This window comes from Carcharhinus amblyrhynchos, chromosome 27 (genome assembly GCF_965287045.1).
Source record: "Carcharhinus amblyrhynchos chromosome 27, sCarAmb.v2.hapA, whole genome shotgun sequence".
NCBI lineage: Eukaryota > Metazoa > Chordata > Chondrichthyes > Carcharhiniformes > Carcharhinidae > Carcharhinus > Carcharhinus amblyrhynchos.
This window is the reverse complement of record NC_137350.1, coordinates 5,059,858-5,080,093: the sequence shown is the minus strand read 5'-3', so window position 1 is coordinate 5,080,093 and position 20,236 is coordinate 5,059,858. Positions and strand designations below refer to the sequence as shown.

Genomic DNA, 20,236 nt, shown 5'->3' with positions numbered 1-20,236 from the left:
TTCTGGACCACTGGGACCATTTTTGGGGAAGGTGGGACCTGTACAAGCAGCACGGTCTCCATCTGAACAGGAACGGGACTAACATCCTTGCTGGCAGGTTTGCTAATGCTGTTGGGAAGGGTTTAAACTAGTTTGGCCAGGAGGAGGGGACCCAGACTGTTAGCAGAATAGGGACACAGTATAACTTAAGAAAAGTAATCAGGTCAGAAGGAGCACAGCGGTAATAAGTTTCGAGGCAAGGCTGGAGTGCCTCTCTTTTAATGCTAGGAGTGTGAAAGATAAAAGGATGAGTTAAGGGTGAGGATTGACACGTGTAATTATGATATAACAGCCATATGGTTGAGTGAGGGGCAGGACTGGCAGTGAGGGAACCGAGTGCAGGGTGTCGAAATTTGCTGATGACACCAAGATTGGGGGAACGGCAAATTGTGCGGAGGGTGTGGAGAGTCTGCAGAAGGATCTAGATAGGCTGGGCGAATGGGCCAGGAAATGGCAAATGGAATTTAATGTTGGCAAGTGTGAGGTGGTCCACTTTGGTAGGAAAAATGGTAGGAAGGACTATTACTTACGGGGCGAAAAACTGCAGCAGGCGACGGTGCAGAGGGACCTCGGGGTCCTTGTGCATGAATCGCAAAAACCCAGCTTGCAGGTGCAGCAGGTGGTCAGGAAGGCGAATGGGATGCTGGCCTTCATAGCGAGGGGGATTGAATATAAAAGTAGGGAGGTCTTGCTGCAGCTGTATAGGGCATTGGTGAGGCCGCAGCTGGAGTACTGTGTGCAGTTTTGGGCGCCGCACCTGCGCAAGGATATTTTGGCCCTGGAGGGAGTGCAGAGGAGGTTTACTAGGCTGATACCGGAGTTGAGGGGATTGAGCTATGAGGAGAGGCTGAATAAACTAGGCTTGTACTCGTTAGAGTTTAGAAGAATGAGGGGAGATCTCATTGAGACGTATAAGATGATGAATGGGATGGATAGGATAGAGGTGGAGAGACTCTTCCCGCTCAAAAAAGACAATAGGACTAGGGGGCACAGCCTCAAGATAAAAGGGGGGCGGTTTAGAACAGAGTTGAGGAGGAACTTCTTCACTCAAAGGGTGGTGAATCTCTGGAATTCTCTGCCCGTTGAAGTGGTGGAGGCTGCCTCGCTAAATATTTTTAAGACGCGGGTTGATGGGTTTTTGATAGGAGAGGGGATTAAGGGTTATGGGGAGAGGGCGGGAAAGTGGAACTGAGCAGCGACAGATCAGCCATGATCTTATTGAATGGCGGGGCAGGCTCGAAGGGCTAGATGGCCTACTCCTGCTCCTATTTCTTATGTTCTTAATTATATCAGGTGACTTCAACTATCAACTGTAGATTGTCCAACTAGGGAAGGGGCCATACTGGACCTGGTATTGGGGAATGATCCCAGCCAGGTGGTCCGTGTTTCAGCAGGGGAGCAGTTCGAGAACAGTGACCACAATTCAGTAAGCTTTAAGGTACTGATGGATAAAGATAAGTATAGTCCTCAAATGAAGCTGCTAAATTGGAGGAAGGCTAATTACAACATTAGGCAGGAGCGGAAGAATGTAACTGGGGGGAGATGTTTGAGGGCAAATCAACAGCTGGCATGTGGGAGACTTTCGAGTGTAAGTTGATAGGAATTCAGGACTGGCACGTTCCTGTAAGGAAGGAGGATAATAAGTATGGCAAGTTTTGGGAATTTTGGATACTGTGAGCCTCATCAAAAAGGGAAATGAAACATTTGTCAAGGATAGGAGGCTAGGAACACATGAAGCAAGTGTGGAATACAAGGAAAGTTGAAAGAAACTTAAGCAAGGAGTCAGAAGGGTTAAAAGGGGTCAAGAAAAGTCATTGGCCAGCAGGATTAAGGAAAATCCCAAGGCTTTTTATACACATAGAGCAAGAGGAGAGCCAGGGAGAGGGTTGGCCCACTGAAGGACAGGGGAGGGAATCTGCGTGGAGCCAGAGGAAATGGGTGAGGTATTAAATGAGTACTTTGCATCAGGATTCACCAAAGAGAAGGACTTGGTTGATGATGAGTTTGGGGAAGGGTGTATAGATAGTTCGGGTCATGTTGAGATTGAAAAGGAGGAGGTTCTTGGGGTCCTTGAGAAACATTAAGGTAGGCAAGTCCCCAGGGACTGATGGAATATACTCCAGAATTCTGAGAGAGGCAAGGGAAAAAATTGCTGGGGCCTTGAGAGAAATCTTTGTATCCTCGCTGGCTACAGGGGAGGTCCCAGAGAATAGCCAATGTTGTTCCTTTGTCTCAGAAGGGTAGCAAGAATAATCCAGGTAATTACAGGTTGGTGTGACTTATGTCAGTGATAGGGAAATTATTGGAGAGGATTCTTCGAGACAGGATTGACTCCCACTTGGAAATAAGTGGACGTATTAGTGAGAAGCAGCGTGGTTTTGTGAAGGGGAGGTCGTGTCTCACTGACCTGATTGAGTTTTTCAAAGAAGTGATGAAGATGATTGATGAGGGTAGGGCAGTGGATGTTGTCTACATGGACTTCAGTAAGGCCTTTGACAAGGTCCTTCATGGCAGACTGGTGCAGAAGGTGAAGTCGCATGGGATCAGAGGTAAGCTGGCAAGGTGGACACAAAACTGGCTCAGTCACAAAATACAGTAAGAAGTCTCACAGCACCAGTTTAAGTCCAACAGGTTTATTTGGTAGCAAAAGCCACTAGCTACGCTCACCTGATGAAGGAGCAGCACTTCGAAAGCTAGTGGCTTTTGCTACCAAATAAACCTGTTGGAATTTAACCTGGTGTTGTGGGACTTCTTACTGTGTTTACCCCAGGCCAACGCCGGCATCTCAGTCATAGAAGACAGAGAGTAGCAGTGGAAGTGTTTCTGAATGGAGGATTGTGACTAGTGACATTTGTCAGGGATCAGTGCTGAGACTTTTGTTGTTTGACTTTATTAGTAAGTTTGCGGACGACACAAAGGTTGGTCGAATTGCGGATAGCGATGAGGACCATTAGAGAAATCAGCAGGACATAGATCGGTTGGAGACTGGGCGGAGAGATGGCAGATGGAGTTCAAGCCAGATAAATGTGAGGTAATGCATTTTGGAAGGTCTAATACAGATAAGAACTATACAGTAAATAGCAGAACCCTTAGGAGTATTGATAGGCAGGGGGATCTGGGTGTACAGGTACACAGGTCACTGAAAGTGGTAACACAGGTGGAGAAGGTAGTCAAGAAGGCATACAGCATGCTTGCCTTCTTCAGGCGGGGCACTGAGTTTAAAAATTGCCAGTCATGTTACAGTTTGAAAGAACCTTAGTTAGGCCACAATTGGAATATAGTGTTCAATTCTGTCACCAGAAGGGTGTGGAGGCTTTGGAGAGGGTACAGAAAAGATTTACCAGGATGTTGCCTGGCATGGAAGGCATTAACTGTGAGGAGAGGTTGGAGAAACTTGGTTTGTTCTCACTGGAATGTCTTGTAGACTCCTGTTAGGTCTCAACATTCTCAATGGAATGTTGAGGGGAGACCTGATAGAAGTCTACAAGATTATGAGCGGCATGGACAGAGTGGATAGTCAGAAGCTTTTTCACAAGGTGGAAGAGTCAATTATTAGGGGACATAGGATTAAGGTGTGAGGGGCGAGGTTTAAAGGAGATATATGAGGCAAGTTTTTTACACAGAGGGTGGTGGGTGCCTGAAACTCACTGTTGGGGAAGGTAGTGGAAGCAGATACTATAGTGAGTTTTAAGGGGCGCATTAACAAAGACATGAATAGGATGAGAATAAAGGGATATGGTCCCCGGAAGGTTGGGGGTTTTAGTTCAGCCGGGCAGCATGGTCAGTGCAAGCTTGGAGGGCCAAAAGGCCTGTTCCTGTGCTGTAATTTTATTTGCTGTTTGAGTGACAAGGTATTGGAGGTATTGATGGGCTTAAAAGTGGATAAATCTCCAGGTCCGGATGAATTGTGTCCCAGGTTATTATGGAGGCAAGAGAGGAAATTGTAGGGCTCTGACCCAAATTTTTAATTCCTCTGTGGCCACCGAGGACTGGAGAACAGTTAATGTGGTCCCATTATTTAAGAAAGGTTGTGAAAACAAGCTGGGGAACTAAAGACAGGTGAGCGGTTGGGAAACTACTGGAGAAGATTCCGATGAAGAGAATCTATCTTCATTTGGAGAGACAAGGTTTGATTTGGGACAGTTTTTTGTTGGTGGGAGATCATGCCGAGCAAACTTGATTGAATTTTTTGAGCATGTCACCAAGTGTGTGGATGAGGGTAGTGCGGTTGATGTGGTTTATATGGATTTCAACAAAACCTTTGACAAAGTCCTTTGACGTTGCAGATGGGATACAGGGTCATTGATAAGATGGATTCATAATTGGCTTAGCCGTAGGAGACAGAGGGTGGTGACTGATGGCTGTTTTAGTGACTGGAGACCAGTGGATTACCACAGGGATCCCCGTGCTGGTCCCCCTATTGTTCGTCATTTATATAAATGACATAGATGACTATGTGGGGGGTAGGATCAGTAAGTTTGTGGATGACACAAAGATTGGCCGGGTGGTTAACAGTGAGGTTGAGTATCTTGGGTTACAGGAAGCTATGGTGAAATGTGCGGATAAGTGACAGATGGACTTTAACCCTGGAAAGCGTGAGGTGATGCACTTGGAAGGAATAATTTGTCAAGGAAGTATACTATGAAAGATCTGACCCTGGGAAGTTCCGAAGGACAAAGGGACCTTGGTGTATTTGTCCGTAGATCGCTGAAGGTGGAAAGACAGGTTAATAGGGTGGTGAAGAAGGCATACGGCACACTCGCCTTTATCAATCGGGTTATCGATTACAAAAACAGAGAGGTCATGTTGGAGTTTATCGAACTTTGGTGAGGCCAGAGCTGGAATACTGTGTGCGGTTCTGGTCACCATGTTATAGGAAGGATATGAACACACTGGTGGAGGGGATGCAGAGGAGATTTATCAGGATGCTGCCTGGGATGGAACATTTAAGTTATAAAGAGAGGTTGGATAAACTTGGTTTGTTTTCTATTGAGCAGAGAAGACTGAGGGGGCAACCTGATTGAGGTGTTCAAGATTGTGAGGGGCATGCTCAGGTCCAGCTGTTCCCCTTAGTTGAAGGATCAGGTACGAGAGAACACAAGTCATAAGTTTATTTATTTATTAGTCACAAGTAAGGCTTACATTAACACTGCAATGTGAAATTCCCCTCGTCGCCACAGTCCAGTGCCTGTTCAGCACCTGACCAATATGTCTTTCAGAATGTGGGACGAAATGGGAGCACCCGGAGGAAACCCACGCAGACACGGGGAGAATGTGCAAACTCCACACAGACAGTGATCCGAGCCAGGATTTGAACCCGGGCCCCTAGCGCTGTGAGGCAGCAGTGCTAACCACTGTGCCACCCCCCCTGTTAAAAGTAGTGGGTGGGAGGTTTAGGGGGGATTTGAGGAAAAACATTTTTACTCAGAGGGTGGTGAGGGTCTGGAATGCGCTGCCTGGGAGGATGGTGGAGGTGAGATGCCTCACATTCTTTAAAAAGTACCTGGATGAGTACTTGGCGCGCCATAACACACAAAGTTATGGGCCAAATGCTGGCAAATGGCATTAGGTGGGCAAGTCAGGGCCTTTCACACATTGGTACAGACTCGATGGGCCGAAGGGCCTCTTCAGCACTGTAGTATTCTGTGATTCTGTAAATGCTGCAATTCATGCTCAAGGAAATAAGGGAGATACAGTTTATTATCGGAGGGATTTAGTTTACAAGCCTAGAGGCTGGAACTCTGACAATCTATTGTGACCTGAGGTGAATGTAATCATTCCAGGAATCAATGGTTTCAATCAGTTACCATATCAGGAAAATGTCATCAAGTTGTGTTTTAATTCATCATCCCTGCACTTGTAAATAGTGACTCGCCCCAGGGTTAGTTACACAGCTGGGAGGAGGGAACAGTCTGTTCCACAGGGTGCTGGGTGTACTGAACAGTGTGTGTGACACAGAGAGCTGCCCCCCACATAATCTAACAATCGACTGGCTGTCTGGGAGGGTGGCTGCCTCGTCTGCATGCTGCCTTTGCAATGGGACAATGAACCAATGTCTAATTATATAAAATATCCAAACCCCACTATCATGAGGAGGATTAAAGGAACATTCCCCAGTGTCCTGATCAATATTTACCCTCCAACCCTCTCCCCGCCAGCAGCACTAAAATATACCTGGTTTTTAATCACATTATTGCTATTAGTGGGATCTTGCTGTGCACACATTTGGCCGTCACATTTCAGTACTGACAACCAATCAGAGGTACTTCATTGACTGCAAGGCACACTGTGGGATATCTGGAAGCTGTGAGGGTGCTATATAAACACAGGGATCTACATTAATTGAGCAGTATGTTAGAGGGAGTTCCATAGTCGGGAAGACTCTTTATTCCAGATATCTGGACAATCCCATGAAGACAAGTCATATCCTAGGTGATTTGTCCGTTGCTAATCTCTTGTCTGATATTTCAGTCTCGGTGATGGATATCCGGGATGTCCAGGAGGGTCACCGGTCGGAGGTGATGAAGAAACATGGCCACAACTTCTCTGAAAAGCGATGTTTCACCATTGTCTTCACGGGCAATCGTACAAACCTGGACCTGGTGGCAGCTTCAGAGGAAGAAGGGAGGAGATGGACTCGAGGGCTCCAAAAATTGAGAAAGAAAGCAGAAACCATGAACCAGCGAGAGAAAATTCATCAATATCCTTTCAAACTGCTTTTTAAAGCCAGCGACACTTACTGTCTCTGTGTCCATTTGTGTGTACATATATGTATGTCTGTGTGTTTCTGTGTGTTTGTTTGTGTACGTCTATGCGCATGTATGTGTGTCGCTATAACTGTCTGTGTGTGTGTGTCTGTGCGTGTCGGTCTATGTGCGTGTATATATCTGTGTATGTCTGTATGTGTATATTTGTGTGTGTTTCTCTGTATATGTGTGCGTCTTGTCTGTGTGTGTGTGTCTGTGCGTGTCGGTCTATGTGCGTGTATATATCTGTGTATGTCTATGTGTATATTTGTGTATGTTTCTCTGTATATGTGTGCGTCTTGTCTGTGTGTGTATATCTGTATGTGTGTGTACGCATGTGTATATGTGCATGTGTGTCGGTGTCTGCCTCTGTGTGTGCGTGTGTGTCAGTATGTCAGTGTCTGTGTGTGTGTCTGCCTGTGTGTGTGGGGTTAGAACATAGAACACAGAACATAGAACATTACAGTGCAGTACAGGCCCTTCGGCCCTCGATGTTGCGCCGACCAGTGCAACCAATCTGGTGGGGGTAGTTTGGCTGAGTTTCCGCTCTCCCATCTCTCCCCTTGTCCCTGACCGAGTGTGGCTCCTGCTGTGGAATCTTGATCCAATTGCATTTCCTCACCCTCTCTTCCTGAGTGCGGCACGGTAGCACAGTGGTTAGCACTGCTGCTTCACAGCTCCAGGGACCTGGGTTCGATTCCCGGCTCGGATCACTGTCTGTGTGGAGTTTGCACATTCTCCTCGTGTCTGCGTGGGTTTCCTCCGGGTGCTCCGGTTCCCTCCCACAGTCCAAAGATGTGCGGGTTAGGCTGATTGGCCGTGCTAAGAAATTGCCCCTTAGTGTCCTGAGATGTGTGGATTAGTGGGTATAATATGTAGGGATATGGGTGGGATTGCGGTTGGTGCAGACTCGATGGGCCGAAGGGCCTTTTCCTGCACTGAATGATCTCTTGAGTGTCCTCCTTACATCAGTGCACCTGGATCCATGAATACCTCCGCAAGGCTGACAAAAATCAGGACAACAAAATGAGCTTCAAGGAGATTCAAAACCTGCTGAAGATGATTAACGTTGAAGCTGATGATCAGTACGCTTACCAACTCTTCAAGGTGAGAAGCTGGTCTGAGTGCAGCTACTGTGTGATTGTGAAACCGTGCGCTCTGTCAGGGATTTTGGGTCAGAACTTCATGGGCACAACTGTTTGCTTTGTGAATCAGAGTGTTTTTACAGTCAGACATCACTGTAGCAATGTTTAGACACAGAGAGAGGTTTCATGTGCTTTGAGTTCAATGTCAATCGAGGGCATTCTCATCCCTGCCTGTTTGTAAGGCAGGGATAGTATGGGTGGTATGAATTAATAGCATCCCATTCGTATTGGACTATTTTATCTCCAAGCTCTGATACTATCTAAATGTAATCAAACAAGATTAGCAATGCTTCAATACAGTTCTGCTCAAAGGACGCAGAAGGTGATGAGGAACAGCGCCCATTCCCAGCTACCCGACTGGTTACCTGGCACCACCAGGCTTCCTGCTATCTTTATATTACATAACAGCATAAGAAATAGGAGCAGGAGTAGGCCATCTAGCCCTTCGAGCCTGCCCCACCATTCAATAAGATCATGGCTGATCTGAAGTGGATCAGTTCCACTTTCCCGCTTTCTCCCCATAACCCTTAATTCCCTTGTCTATCAGAAATCTATCTACCCGTGACTTAAATATATTTAGCGAGGTAGCCTCCACCACTTCAACGGGCAGAGAATTCCAGAGATTCACCAGCCTTTGAGTGAAGAAGTTCCTCCTCAACTCCCTTCTAAACTGTCCCCCCCTTATTTTGAGGCTGTGCCCTCTAGTCCTGCTATCCTTTCTAAGTGGGAAGAATCTCTCTACCTCTACCCTATCCATCCCCTTCGTTATCTTGTAAGCCTCTATAAGATCCCCCCTCAGTCTTCTAAACTCTAACGAGCACAGACCCAGTCTATTCAATCTCTCCTCATAAGCTAACCCCCTCATCTCCGGTATCAGCCTAGTGAACCTTCTCTGCACTCCCTCCAAGGCCAATATATCCTTGCGCAATTAGATTTACCAACATTGTCACCCTTCCAGTTTAATGTGCTCATGATTTCAGATGACCTGCTTTGGTTGATACACCTTTTGAGTCAGACCCCTGTCATCCTGAATGATTGCTAATGGGTGGATTTCTATGTAACTTCTCAAGGAAACAAGATCCAACCAGCTATAAAAACAGCAGTGTCAGTTCTGCAGTTCAGATTGCTAACTCCACTGGGGTGGAGAACACTGATCTTTCCAAGTTAATTATGACTCATATTCCAACTGTTATTTTGTAAATTGAGTTTGTGTCTTTATATGCCCTGTTTGTGAACAGAACTCCCACTCACCTGATGAAGGGGCAGTGCTCCCAAAACTAGTGGCTTGTGCTACCAAATAAACCTGTTGGACTTTAACCTGGTGTTGGGAGACTTCTTACTATGCGTATGGAGCATTACAGCATGGAAAGAGGCCCTTCGGTCCACACTGGCCATCAGCACCTATCTACTATAATCCCATTTCCACCCTTGGCATTTCAAGTGCTCAGCTAAATATTTCTTCTAGGTCCCTGTGTCCTTCTACGCTTCTGTTCCCGTGCCTTGTTTATCCTGCACCAGTACATTACTTCACACTTTATTAGTTTTACAGATGTGGGCGTGGCTGGCTGGGCCAGTATTTATTAACATCCCTAAGACGGGGTAAGAACATTAATTACTTTGGTTCCATAGTCACTGCTATGAAAATTCCAAATTTTTATTGGATTCAGATTTCACCATCTACCACGGTGGGATTCGAACCCAGTCCCTGGATCTCTGGGTGACAATATCACGACACCACCCTTCCTCTCTGGGTTGAATTCAGTTTTCCTGCCCACTGCACTTTTCTTGCTCAGTGCCGAACGCGGGGCCAGTATTTATATGTCTGCAGTAGTCTTGAGCAAAATATTGGAGAGGTTGAAATGTGCAGAGGATGTGAGGATTGAACAGTTCCAGGTCAGGCAGCATCTGGCATCTAGCAGGGTCCAGGGGTGAGCGGCTGGGCATGGCGAGTGACGGGGTGGAGGTGAAGGAGGGATGGTCGTACGAGGGGTGAGGGAGGATGAATTATGGGGGTGAGGGATACAGCTGAAGGTAGGAATGGGTGAGTGAGGGCAAGGACAGGATTGAGCGAGGGGTGGGGGTGAGGGCAGGGTGGGTGAGTGAGGGGTTGGGGGTGGGTTTAGGGTGGGGTGGTAAGAGGCGGGTGTTTTGTGTCATCGATCACAGACGCTGCCGAACATTTCCAGAATTTCCTGTTTATAGTTTAGTCTTCCTGAATCTGTACCACTCTACTTTTCGATTGAGGAGTGCCTTAAGGGGAAGTAATGAGGCAGAGGCAGAGAGGGAGTTCCAGAGCTTGGGGCCCTGGCAAATGAAGGCATGGCCACCAATGGGGAGCAGTTAAAATCCAGGATGCTGAGAGGCTGGAAGAGATTTCCGAAATAGTGAGGGGCCAGGCCACGGAGAGATTTCCAAAAATCAAGACATTGCTGTAGTGGGGCAGGTGAATAGTAGTATTGGTAGTATCTGGTAGTACTGTGCGCAGTTCTGGTCGCCTCACTACAGGAAGGATGTGGAAGCTATTGAGAGGGTGCAGAGGAGATTTACAAGGATGTTGCCTGGATTGGGAGGCATGCCTTATGAAGATAGGTTGAGGGAGCTCAGTCTCTTCTCCCTGGAGAGACGAAGGTTGAGAGGCGACCTGATAGAGGTTTATAAAACGTTGAGAGGAATAGATAGGGTGGATTCTCGGAGGCTATTTCCCAGGGCTGAAATGGCCACTACGAGAGGACACAGGTTTAAGGTGCTGGGGAGCAGGTACAGAGGAGATGTCAGGGGTAAGTTTTTCACTCAGAGGGTGGTGAGTGAGTGGAATCGGCTGCCGTCGGTGGTGGTAGAGGCGAACTCGCTGGGGTGTGTTAAAAGACTTCTGGATGAGTACATGGGATTGGGAGTTATAGATAGTTGTATGGCCTGGTAGGTATGGATATGATCAGCACAATTTGTGGGCCGAAGGGCCTGTTTGTGCTGTAGTGTTCTTTGAATGGGACTTGGTGCGAGTTCACGGACAGCAGAGGATTGCATGGCCTTGAGTTTACCGCGGAAGGAATGTGGGAGAGCAGCCAGGATAATGTCGGGAAGAGTTCCGTTTTGAGGCAGGAATGCAGGTGTCAGCAGCAGCGGAGCTGAGGCAGGAGAGAGGTCGGGTGATGTTACTGAGGTGGAAGTAGGCGGTCTTTGTGAGTTTGGAAGTTGACGGGGGGATCGAGGTGGGAAGTAGACCGGCTGCGTCTCCGGCTGTTGTCAGGGAGACGGATGGAGTCAGTAAGTAGGGAGCAGGGTTTAAAACGGGGACTGAAAACAATGATTGTGAATTTAGCAGCCACGCGAGACACAGGCACGAAGCCCGTAATGACGCTAAATTTCGCAAGAGGCCCAAAAGGGTGAGATTTCAGTTTGGGATCTTCCCCACACCACCTCCTGTGATTCAATCTAGTTCCAGCCCAGGAAGGGCATGAGCCTGATTAGTGTGTATTGTACTACGTGGGGCGGCACGGTGATTAGCACTGCTGCCTCTCAACGCCAGGGACCTGGGTTCGATTCCTGGCTCGGGTCAGTGTCCGTGCAGAGTTTGCACATTCTCCACGTGCCTGCGCGGGTTTCCTCCGGGTACCCTGGTTTCCTCCAAAGACGTGCAGGTTGGGTGCATTGGCCGCGCTAAATTCTCCCTCAGTGTACCCGAACAGGAGTGTGGCAACTAGGGGAGTTTCACAGTAACTTCATTGCAGTGAGAATGTAAGCTTATTTGTGACTATTAAATAAACTTTTAATTTTATAATAGATTTCAGTATTAATAGTACCTCAAAGCCTCTCGGGGGTGGGGAGGGGTGGAGGATAGGGAAATTGAGAGAGTGGGGTTGGGGGGTGCCTCGATATTTGTGGGAGGGTCCTCGGTGTCCATGGATTATGGAGGCTATTTATGTTCAGTACAGACAGGGGTGCCCTTTATAAGTAGCGCCATGATTTCTGTGGATCTGGCCTTGCTAGCTGTATTAGACACCACCCCCTCAGAGTGACAGTGTAAACTATGCCCCCACATTCTGAGTGCCAGAACATCTGGAGAGAAAACTCAGCTGGAGAGATGGACTGTGTTGTCAGTCTGAACCTGAGTCTCTGACGTATTTTGAGTCTATTCCAGCCAGTGCCTTCAGTCCTGCCATATATTTAACTGGAAGAAAACTTTGTTTGTCCAGTACAGGACGTCAGATGAACAGTCTGATAATTGAGCAAGAGGAGAAGGCTTAAGGCAGATGGTGGAGAGGTGGAGTTTGAGAGTCTCCAGTGCATATATGAAAATAACCACCATGCTTTCAGATAGGGCAGCTTGAGGATGAGAAATAGCAGGGGGCCAAGGATAGATCTTTAATAACATCATTGGAAGGGTGTAAATAAGGTTGAAAGACGCAGAGAAGGTTCACAAGGATGTTGCCGGGACTTGAGAAGCTGAGTTACAGAGAGAGAGATTGAATAGGTTAGGACTTTATTCCCTGGAGCGTAGAAGAATGAGGGGAGGTTTGATAGAGGTGTATAAGATTTTGATGGGTATCGATAGAGTGAATGCAAGCAGGCTTTTTCCACTGAGGCTAGGGGAGAAAAAACCCAGAGGGCATGGGTTAAGGGGGAAAAGTTTAAAGGGAATATTAGGGGGGGCTTCTTCACACAGAGAGTGGTGGGAGTGTGGAATGAGTTGCCGGGTAAATGCGGGCTCACTTTTAACATTTAAGAAAAACTTGGATGGGTTCATGGATGAGAGGGGCGTGGAGGGTTCAAGTGCAGGTCAGTGGGACTAGGCAGAAAAATGGTTCGGAACAGACAAGAAGGGCCAAAAGGCCTGTTTCTGAGCTGGAATTTTCTATGGTTCTGTCAGAGGAAAAGGTGCGGGGACAGAAGGAGAAGCCATTGCAAGTCATTCTACGACCACGATTAGATTGATGAGAATGGAACCGGGGTGGGAGCAGTCCCAGCCGGCTGGATAACAGTGGAGAGATGTTGGAGGAGGATGGGGTGGTCAGTGTGTCAATGGTTGAGAAGGTGGAGGGGGAAAAGTTTACCTTTGGGACGGCCGTGTTGGATTTCATTTGTGACTTTGATAAAGAGAGATGTCACTACGGCAGCAGCGGCTGAAATCCGATTGGATGGATTCAAACATGGGCTTCAGGAAAAAATGGGAACGGTTTTGGGGGAGGACAAATGGGAGGTGGGGGGGGGGTGAGATTAAGGAATTTTCTGAGGAGAGTGTTGATGATGAAAGAGTTACCGGAGAGAGAAAGACAACACCTGAATCGAGGGAATCCTAGCTAACAAGGGGGAGGCTGGACAATATTAGAGGAAGCAGAAACGGGTGAAGATATGGGGAAGGGAATGGGATGGAAGTTGGGGGAAATCATGTTTTATATTCGCATAATTCAGCTTCCATCTTAGACCTGCTTAGATCCGGGTTCCGACAGTCAGAATATAAATCTTGCCAGTCTAGCACTAGTTCCAATTTTCGGTCTGGTTCCAATTAAGTTCAGATTATTTGAAATATCACATCTTCAAACCTGATGGATGAGATGCAAAGTGAGATATCCCCCGGAGCTGTCTCAGACTGGTCTGTGCCTCGGGGTCCCACTGAAACACTGCTGCTTAGCAGTGGAACAGCAACAGTGACCCATCAGTGCCCAGAACGCAGCACCTTCCATCACATCAGGACCATCCAGTCACCTTACAAGATACTTTAAAAGCAAAATATTGCAGATGCTACAACATCTGGAATAAAAACAGAGAATGCTGGATAAACTCAGCAGGTCTGGCAGCCTCCATAGCGAGAGAAATAATGTTCCCAGAGCCAGGGCTCTCTGTCTGAGGATACAGGATAGACTAGAATTGAGACAAGGAGATATTTCTTCACCCAGAGAGTGGGAAGCCTGTGGAATTCACTGCAGTTGAGGCAAAAACATTGTTTGTTCTGAAGAAGCAGTTAGAAGTAGGGCAAAGGAGATCAAAGGACATGGGGGGGAAACGGGAATGGCTTACTCAGTTGGGTGATCAGCCCCAATCATAATGAATAGCAGAGTAGGCTCGAAGGGCAGAACGGCCGCCTCCTGTTCCTATTTTCCGTGAGTCCGTGTGATCCTTCTTTGGAATGAAGAAGTTATATTGGACCTTGGGTGGGATTTTCCTGACCTTCCCGCTAGTGGGATCTTCCAGTCCTGCAGACAGCGCACCCTGCCAAGGATTCCTCAGCGGCATGGGGTGGATTCAGTGGGAATCAGGATCAGCTGCAGAGGAAAGAATATAACAACAGCCCACCCGTAGTAACACGGTAGCACAGTGGGTTAGCACTGCTGCTTCATAGCTCCAGGGACCTGGGTTCGATTCCCGGCGCGGGTCACTGTCTGTGTGGAGTTTGCGCATTCTCCTCGTGTCTGCGTGGGTTTCCTCCGGGTGCTCCGGTTTCCTCCCACAGTCCAAAGATGTGCGGGTTAGGTTGATTGGCCATGGTAAAATTGCCCTTAGTGTCCAGGGATGTGTAGGTTAGAGGGATTAGTGGGTATAAAATATGGGGGTAGGGGCCTGGGTGGGATTGTGTTCGGAGCAGACTCGATGGGCTGAAGGGCCTCTTTCTGCACTGTAGGGTTCTATGATTCTAAACACACCGAGGCAAGATTAGGGCCAGTGGCAAGATTAGGGCCAGTTACAGACAGTAGAGGGAAGTTGTGTGTGGAACCGGAGGAGATTGGAGAGGCGTTGAACCAATATTTCTCTTCGGTGTTCACGCAAGGGGACATGAATGTAGCTGAGGAGGACACTGGGGTGCAGGGGTGTAAAATAGATAGTATTGCAGTTGATATGGGGGATGTGCTGGATATTTTAGAGGGTTTGAAAATAGATAAGTGACCTGGTCCGGATGGGATTTACCCTAGGATTCTCTGGGAGGCAAGAGAGGTGATTGCAGAGCCTCTGGCTCTGATCTTTAGGTCGTCGTTGGTCTCTGGTATAGTACCGGAAGATTGGAGGACAGCAAATGTTGTCCCATTGTTTAAGAAGGGGAGAAGAGACTTCCCTGGGAATTATAGACCGGTGAGTCTTACTTCTGTGGTGGGTAAGGTTTTGGAAAGGATTATTAGAGACAGGATTTATAGTTATTTGGAGAGTAATGAATTGATTAGAGACAGTCAGCATGGTTTTGTAGCGGGTAGGTCGTGCCTTACTAACCTTATCGAGTTCTTTGAGAAAGTGACCAAAGAGGTGGATAGGGGTAAGGCAGTTGACGTGGTGTATATGGATTTTAGTAAGGCGTTTGATAAGGTTCACCATGGTAGGCTTCTGCAGAAAATGCAGATGTATGGGATTGGGGGTGATCTAGGTAATTGGATCAGGAATTGGCTAGCAGATAGGAGACAGAGGGTGGTGGTTGATGGTAAATATTCGTCATGGAGTTCGGTTACGAGTGGTGTGCCTCAGGGATCTGTTTTGGGGCCACTGCTGTTTGTAATTTTTATTAATGATCTGGATGAGGGTATAGTTGGGTGGATTAGTAAGTTTGCTGATGACACCAAAGTCGGAGGTGTGGTAGATTGTGAGGAAGGGTGTCATAGTTTGCAGGGTGACTTAGAAAGGTTGCAGAGCTGGGCCGCTAGGTGGCGGATGGAGTTTAATGTGGAGAAGTGTGAGGTAATTCATTTCGGTAGGAATAACAGATGTGTTGAGTATGGGGCTAACGGGAGGACTTTGAATAGTGTGGAGGAGCAGAGGGATCTAGGTGTATGTGTACATAGGTCCCTGAAAGTTGGGAATCAAGTAGATAAGGTTGTTAAGAAGGCATACGGTGTCTTGGCGTTTATTGGTAGGGGGATTGAATTTAGGAGTCGCAGCGTCATGATGCAACTGTACACAACTCTGGTGCGGCCGCACTTGGAGTATTGTGTGCAGTTCTGGCCCCACATTACAGGAAGGATGTGGAGGCTTTGGAAAGGGTGCAGAGGAGGTTTACCAGGATGTTGCCTGGTATGGAGGGGAGATCCTATGAGGAGAGACTGAGAGATTTGGGGTTGTTTTCGCTGGAAAGAAGGCGGCTAAGAGGGGACCTTATTGAAACATATAAGATGATTAGAGGTTTAGACAGGGTAGATAGTGATAGCCTTTTTCCTAGGATGGAGAAAGCTAGCACGAGGGGGCACGACTTTAAATTAAGGGGGGGTAGATATAGGACTGATGTCAGGGGTAGGTTCTTTACCCAGAAGGTGGTGAGGGACTGGAATGCCCTGCCAGCTGCAGTTGTAAATGAGCCTAGTTTGGGGGCGTTTAAGAGATCTGTGGATAGGTTTATGGACGAAATGGGATTGGTTTAGATTAGTGGGTTAGTGTTGTTGTTTTTTTTTTAAAAAAGCTGGTCGGCGCAACATCGTGGGCCGAAGGGCCTGTTCTGCGCTGTTATGTTCTATGTTCTATGTTCTATGAGGATTGGTAAAGCTGAGCTCTTGCCTGTTAAAGATTGTTTTCACCACCGGGGCAGAGGTGTGTAAGGAACTTACTCAACTGGCCCAACAGAGGATACTAATGTGGTAAAAACACATACCCCTTTCACTGTCCCCCGCCACCCTCCAGCAACACCCTAACAAGGAGGAATACTAACAGGGAAAGCTATCGGGAAGCTCTGCTGTTGGTTTGTTCTCTGGCAGTATTTCAGGCATTTGGAGAAACAGCAGGAATGCGAGTTGTCTTTGGCATGAGCCCGCATTCTGCAGCAGCCCACACGTCATAACCCTGCCCAGCCTTAGCCAATGAGATTTCAGGTAAATAGCTTCAAATCTCACCATCCTGCCCATAGTTTTTTGCACAGCGGAGGGAATAATTCTGTCAGTCCCGTGTTCTTTCCTTCCAGGTTCCTTTTAACCACAGAGCAGTTGAGGTAACCTGGAGTGAGGATAGTTACTGAGTGCCAGATTGGAGAGAAGGATAAAACGTCACTGTGTTAAAAAACAACACAGATAGATATTAAAAAAAAGTATACATTTCTTTGTAACAAGGTCCTCTACATGACCCAAACCCACCCCTTCAATCAATAAAGCTCCCCCCTTTTCTTACCTTTTCTCCCCCTTTGCTTCCCTTTTCCCCCTTTTTCTCAATTTTATCTCTCCTAACCATCCCCCCACTTCCCCCCACATCTTTATCTGTCACAGTTTACCCTCTGATTTCAGCTTCTCTGCTGTTTGGCCTTCACACCTTCTATTCTCTCTATGGGCTGCCATTAGCAGCCTTTCCCCCTGGTTTTTGTGGCTATGACTCGTCTTTCATTCCCTTCCCCTGCAGAATAAATATCTCCCACTTTCTGTGCCCTTTAGCTTTGACAAAGGGTCATCTGGACTCGAAACGTCAGCTCTTTTCTCTCCTCACAGATGTTGCCAGATTTCCCTGCATTTTCTGTTTTGGTTTCAGCCTCTACGCTGTTTGAACAGCACAGACCTATTTTTCATGGACTTTCTGAGATGTAATGGGCTTATTTGAATATTGACAATTGCCATCTCTGCATTAGTATATCCCCGGAAGTTTCCACTTTAGATATTTCTCCCCTCGCCTCTCCTGATCTTTCTCCACCTCTGCAATCCAATCAACTTCAAATGAATAAACAATGAGAACTTAAAAGCACTCCATATTTTGTAGCTGATGCAATCTTTTTCTGACGGTTACTGACATAACCGTCCTGAAGATTAATGTTCACTTCCTGGAGACTGGGACTTTTCTCTCTGGAGCGTAGGAGGCTGAGGGGTGATCTTATAGAGGTCTATAAAATAATGAAGGGCACAGATCAGCTAGATAGCCAATATCTTTTCCCAAAGGTAGAGGAGTCTAAGAACATAAGGAATAGGAGCAGGAGTAGGCCATCTAGCCCTTCGAGCCTGCCCCGCCATTCAATAAGATTATGGCTGATCTGAAGTGGATCAGTTCCACTTTCCCGCTTTCTCCCCATAACCCTTAATTCCCCTATCAGAAATCTATCTTAAATATATTCAGCGAGGTAGCCTCCATCACTTCAATGGGCAGAGAATTCCAGAGATTCACCACCCTTTGAGTGAAGAAGTTCCTCCTCAACTCCGATTTAAACTGTCCCCCCCTTATTTTGAGACTGTGCCCTCTAGTCCTGCTATCCTTTCTAAGCGGGAAGAATGTCTCTACCTCTACCCTATCCATCCCCTTCATTATCTTGTAAGTCTCTATAAGATCCCCCCTCAGTCTTCTAAACTCTAACGAGTACAGACCCAGTCTATTCGATCTCTCTTCATAAGCTAACCCCCTCATCTCCGGTATCAGCCTGGTGAACCTTCTCTGCGCTCCCTCCAAGGCCAATATATCCTTTCGCAAATAAGGGGACCAAAACTGCACACAGTACTCCAGCTGCGGCCTCACCAGTGCCCTGTACAGTTGCAGCAAGACCTCCCTGCTTTTATATTCTATCCCCCTCGCTATAAAGGCCAAGACTAAAACTAGAGGGCATAGGTTTATGGTGACAGGGGAGAGATACAAAAGTGTCCAGAGGGGAATTTTTTCATACAACGCGTCGAGAACAAACTGCCAGAGGTTGTAGTAGAGGCGGGTACAATTTTGTCTTTTAAAAAGCATTTAGATAGTTACATGGATGAGTATAGAGGGATATCGGCCAAATATGGGCAATTGGGATTAGCTTAGGGGTTTAAAGAAAAAGGTGGCATGGACAAGTTGGGCCAAAGGGTCTGTTTCAGTGCTGTAAACCTCGTTGACTCTATGACTCCAGCGTCAAGTATAAATTTAAAAGGGGGAGTGGTCCTGGTATCCCTGCCGAAACCAGGTGGTCACAGTCATGGTGGCCCTGGTGTCTCTGAAACCAGGCCCATAATCTTGAGATCCCTTTCTAGTTTCTGGCAGACCAAAAGCCTCAGGCCAGTGAACTATTCCTCATGCCCTAAGGAGGCTGCCCCTCAGTGAGATTGCCTGAACAGCACAAGTCTTGACTTGGCAAGTCAATAAATATTCCTCCCCTTTTCAGTTGGCTTTGGAGCACATCATTGTTTCTTTAGGAGGACAGTGTAAAACCTCAAAAGGGCAGCAACAAGGTGGCAAATAAGGTTCAATGTGGAGAGGTTTAAGGTGATGCATTTTGGTCGGAAGAACATGGAGAGACACGATATTAAACAAAGGATACACCTCTACAGGGGTGCAGGAGCAGAGGGAGCTGAGCAGATAGGTGTATATATCATTGAAGGCAGAACAGATGGAGAAAGGAGTTAATAAAGCATATAGATCCTGGGCTTTATTAATAGGAGCATAAAGTTCAAGAGCAAGGAGGTTATGTTGAATTTATACACGACACTAGTTGAACATCATCTGGAATATTGTCTGTAGCCCTGGGTGCCACTCTATAGGAAAGATGTGAACACATTGGAGAGAGTGCAGTAGAGGTTTACAAGAACGGTTCCAGGAATGAGAAATTTCAGTTATGAGGATAGATCGGAGAGGTTGGGATTGTTCTCCTTGGAGAGAAGAAGGCTAAGAGGAGATTTGATAGAGATGTTCAAAATCGTGAGGCAGCAGGACTGAGTAGATAGGGAGAAATTGTTCCCACTCTTAAAAGGAACAAGAACTAGAGGGATTTCTAGTTTTAAAACTAGAATTTAAAATAATTTGCAAAAGATTTGCATGCACGCCAATGTCATTGTATATGCATGTAACATTAGCGGGCACATGTAGGAGTCAGAACTACACTTGTTGACAATTAAAGGCCCAATTAAGGCCATTAAAAAGCCTCCTGACTGCGATTTTACATTGCCCATTGCAGCTTTGTGTTTTTCTCAAGGAGAGAAGGACAAGCCGGGTGTCACATTTTATTCAATTCATTATCCACGGCTAGGATGGAAGACCCACGGGACACAAGCACTTTCATTTCATTGGGATTTTGCTGCTGTCACCTTCCTGAGTTTTGCCAAATTTTCTTTTGATGAAACTCACTGTTAGAAGTAGTTCACCTACAAATCTGTGCCAAAGTTCAAACAAAATAGATCATTCTGTACAAAGCATGGGGAAATGTTGATGTTTACAAAAGATATTGACCTTGAAAATCCATGGCCATTTGGTACATTGCCACTGTTATAATATGTTGGGAGGGGGGGGGGGGGGGGGTGTGGGGGGGAGGTGGGAGGGGGGATTGAATGGATTTTAGGCCAGGGATAATAGAACTGAGGATAGGGGGGATGATTGAGTTGAGGGTAAGGTGGGCAGGGGCGGTGGGCGATAGAGCTGAGGGTGGGGAGGATGATTGAGTTGAGGGTAAGGTGGGTGCGGGGGGGGGGG

General features: G+C 47.0%; 1 protein-coding gene across 1 annotated transcript in view; it reads left to right on the top strand.

Annotated features, from left to right (window-relative positions):
* The window catches only part of LOC145359286 (1-phosphatidylinositol 4,5-bisphosphate phosphodiesterase delta-3-like), a 132,725-nt gene that overhangs the window by 42,674 nt on the left and 69,815 nt on the right, over positions 1–20,236 (top strand). Inside the window, exons 3-4 of the mRNA XM_080213834.1 lie at positions 6,511–6,739; positions 7,763–7,892. Coding sequence (XP_080069960.1) covers positions 6,511–6,739; positions 7,763–7,892 — 359 coding nt within the window. The remainder of the gene's footprint in view (positions 1–6,510; positions 6,740–7,762; positions 7,893–20,236) is intronic.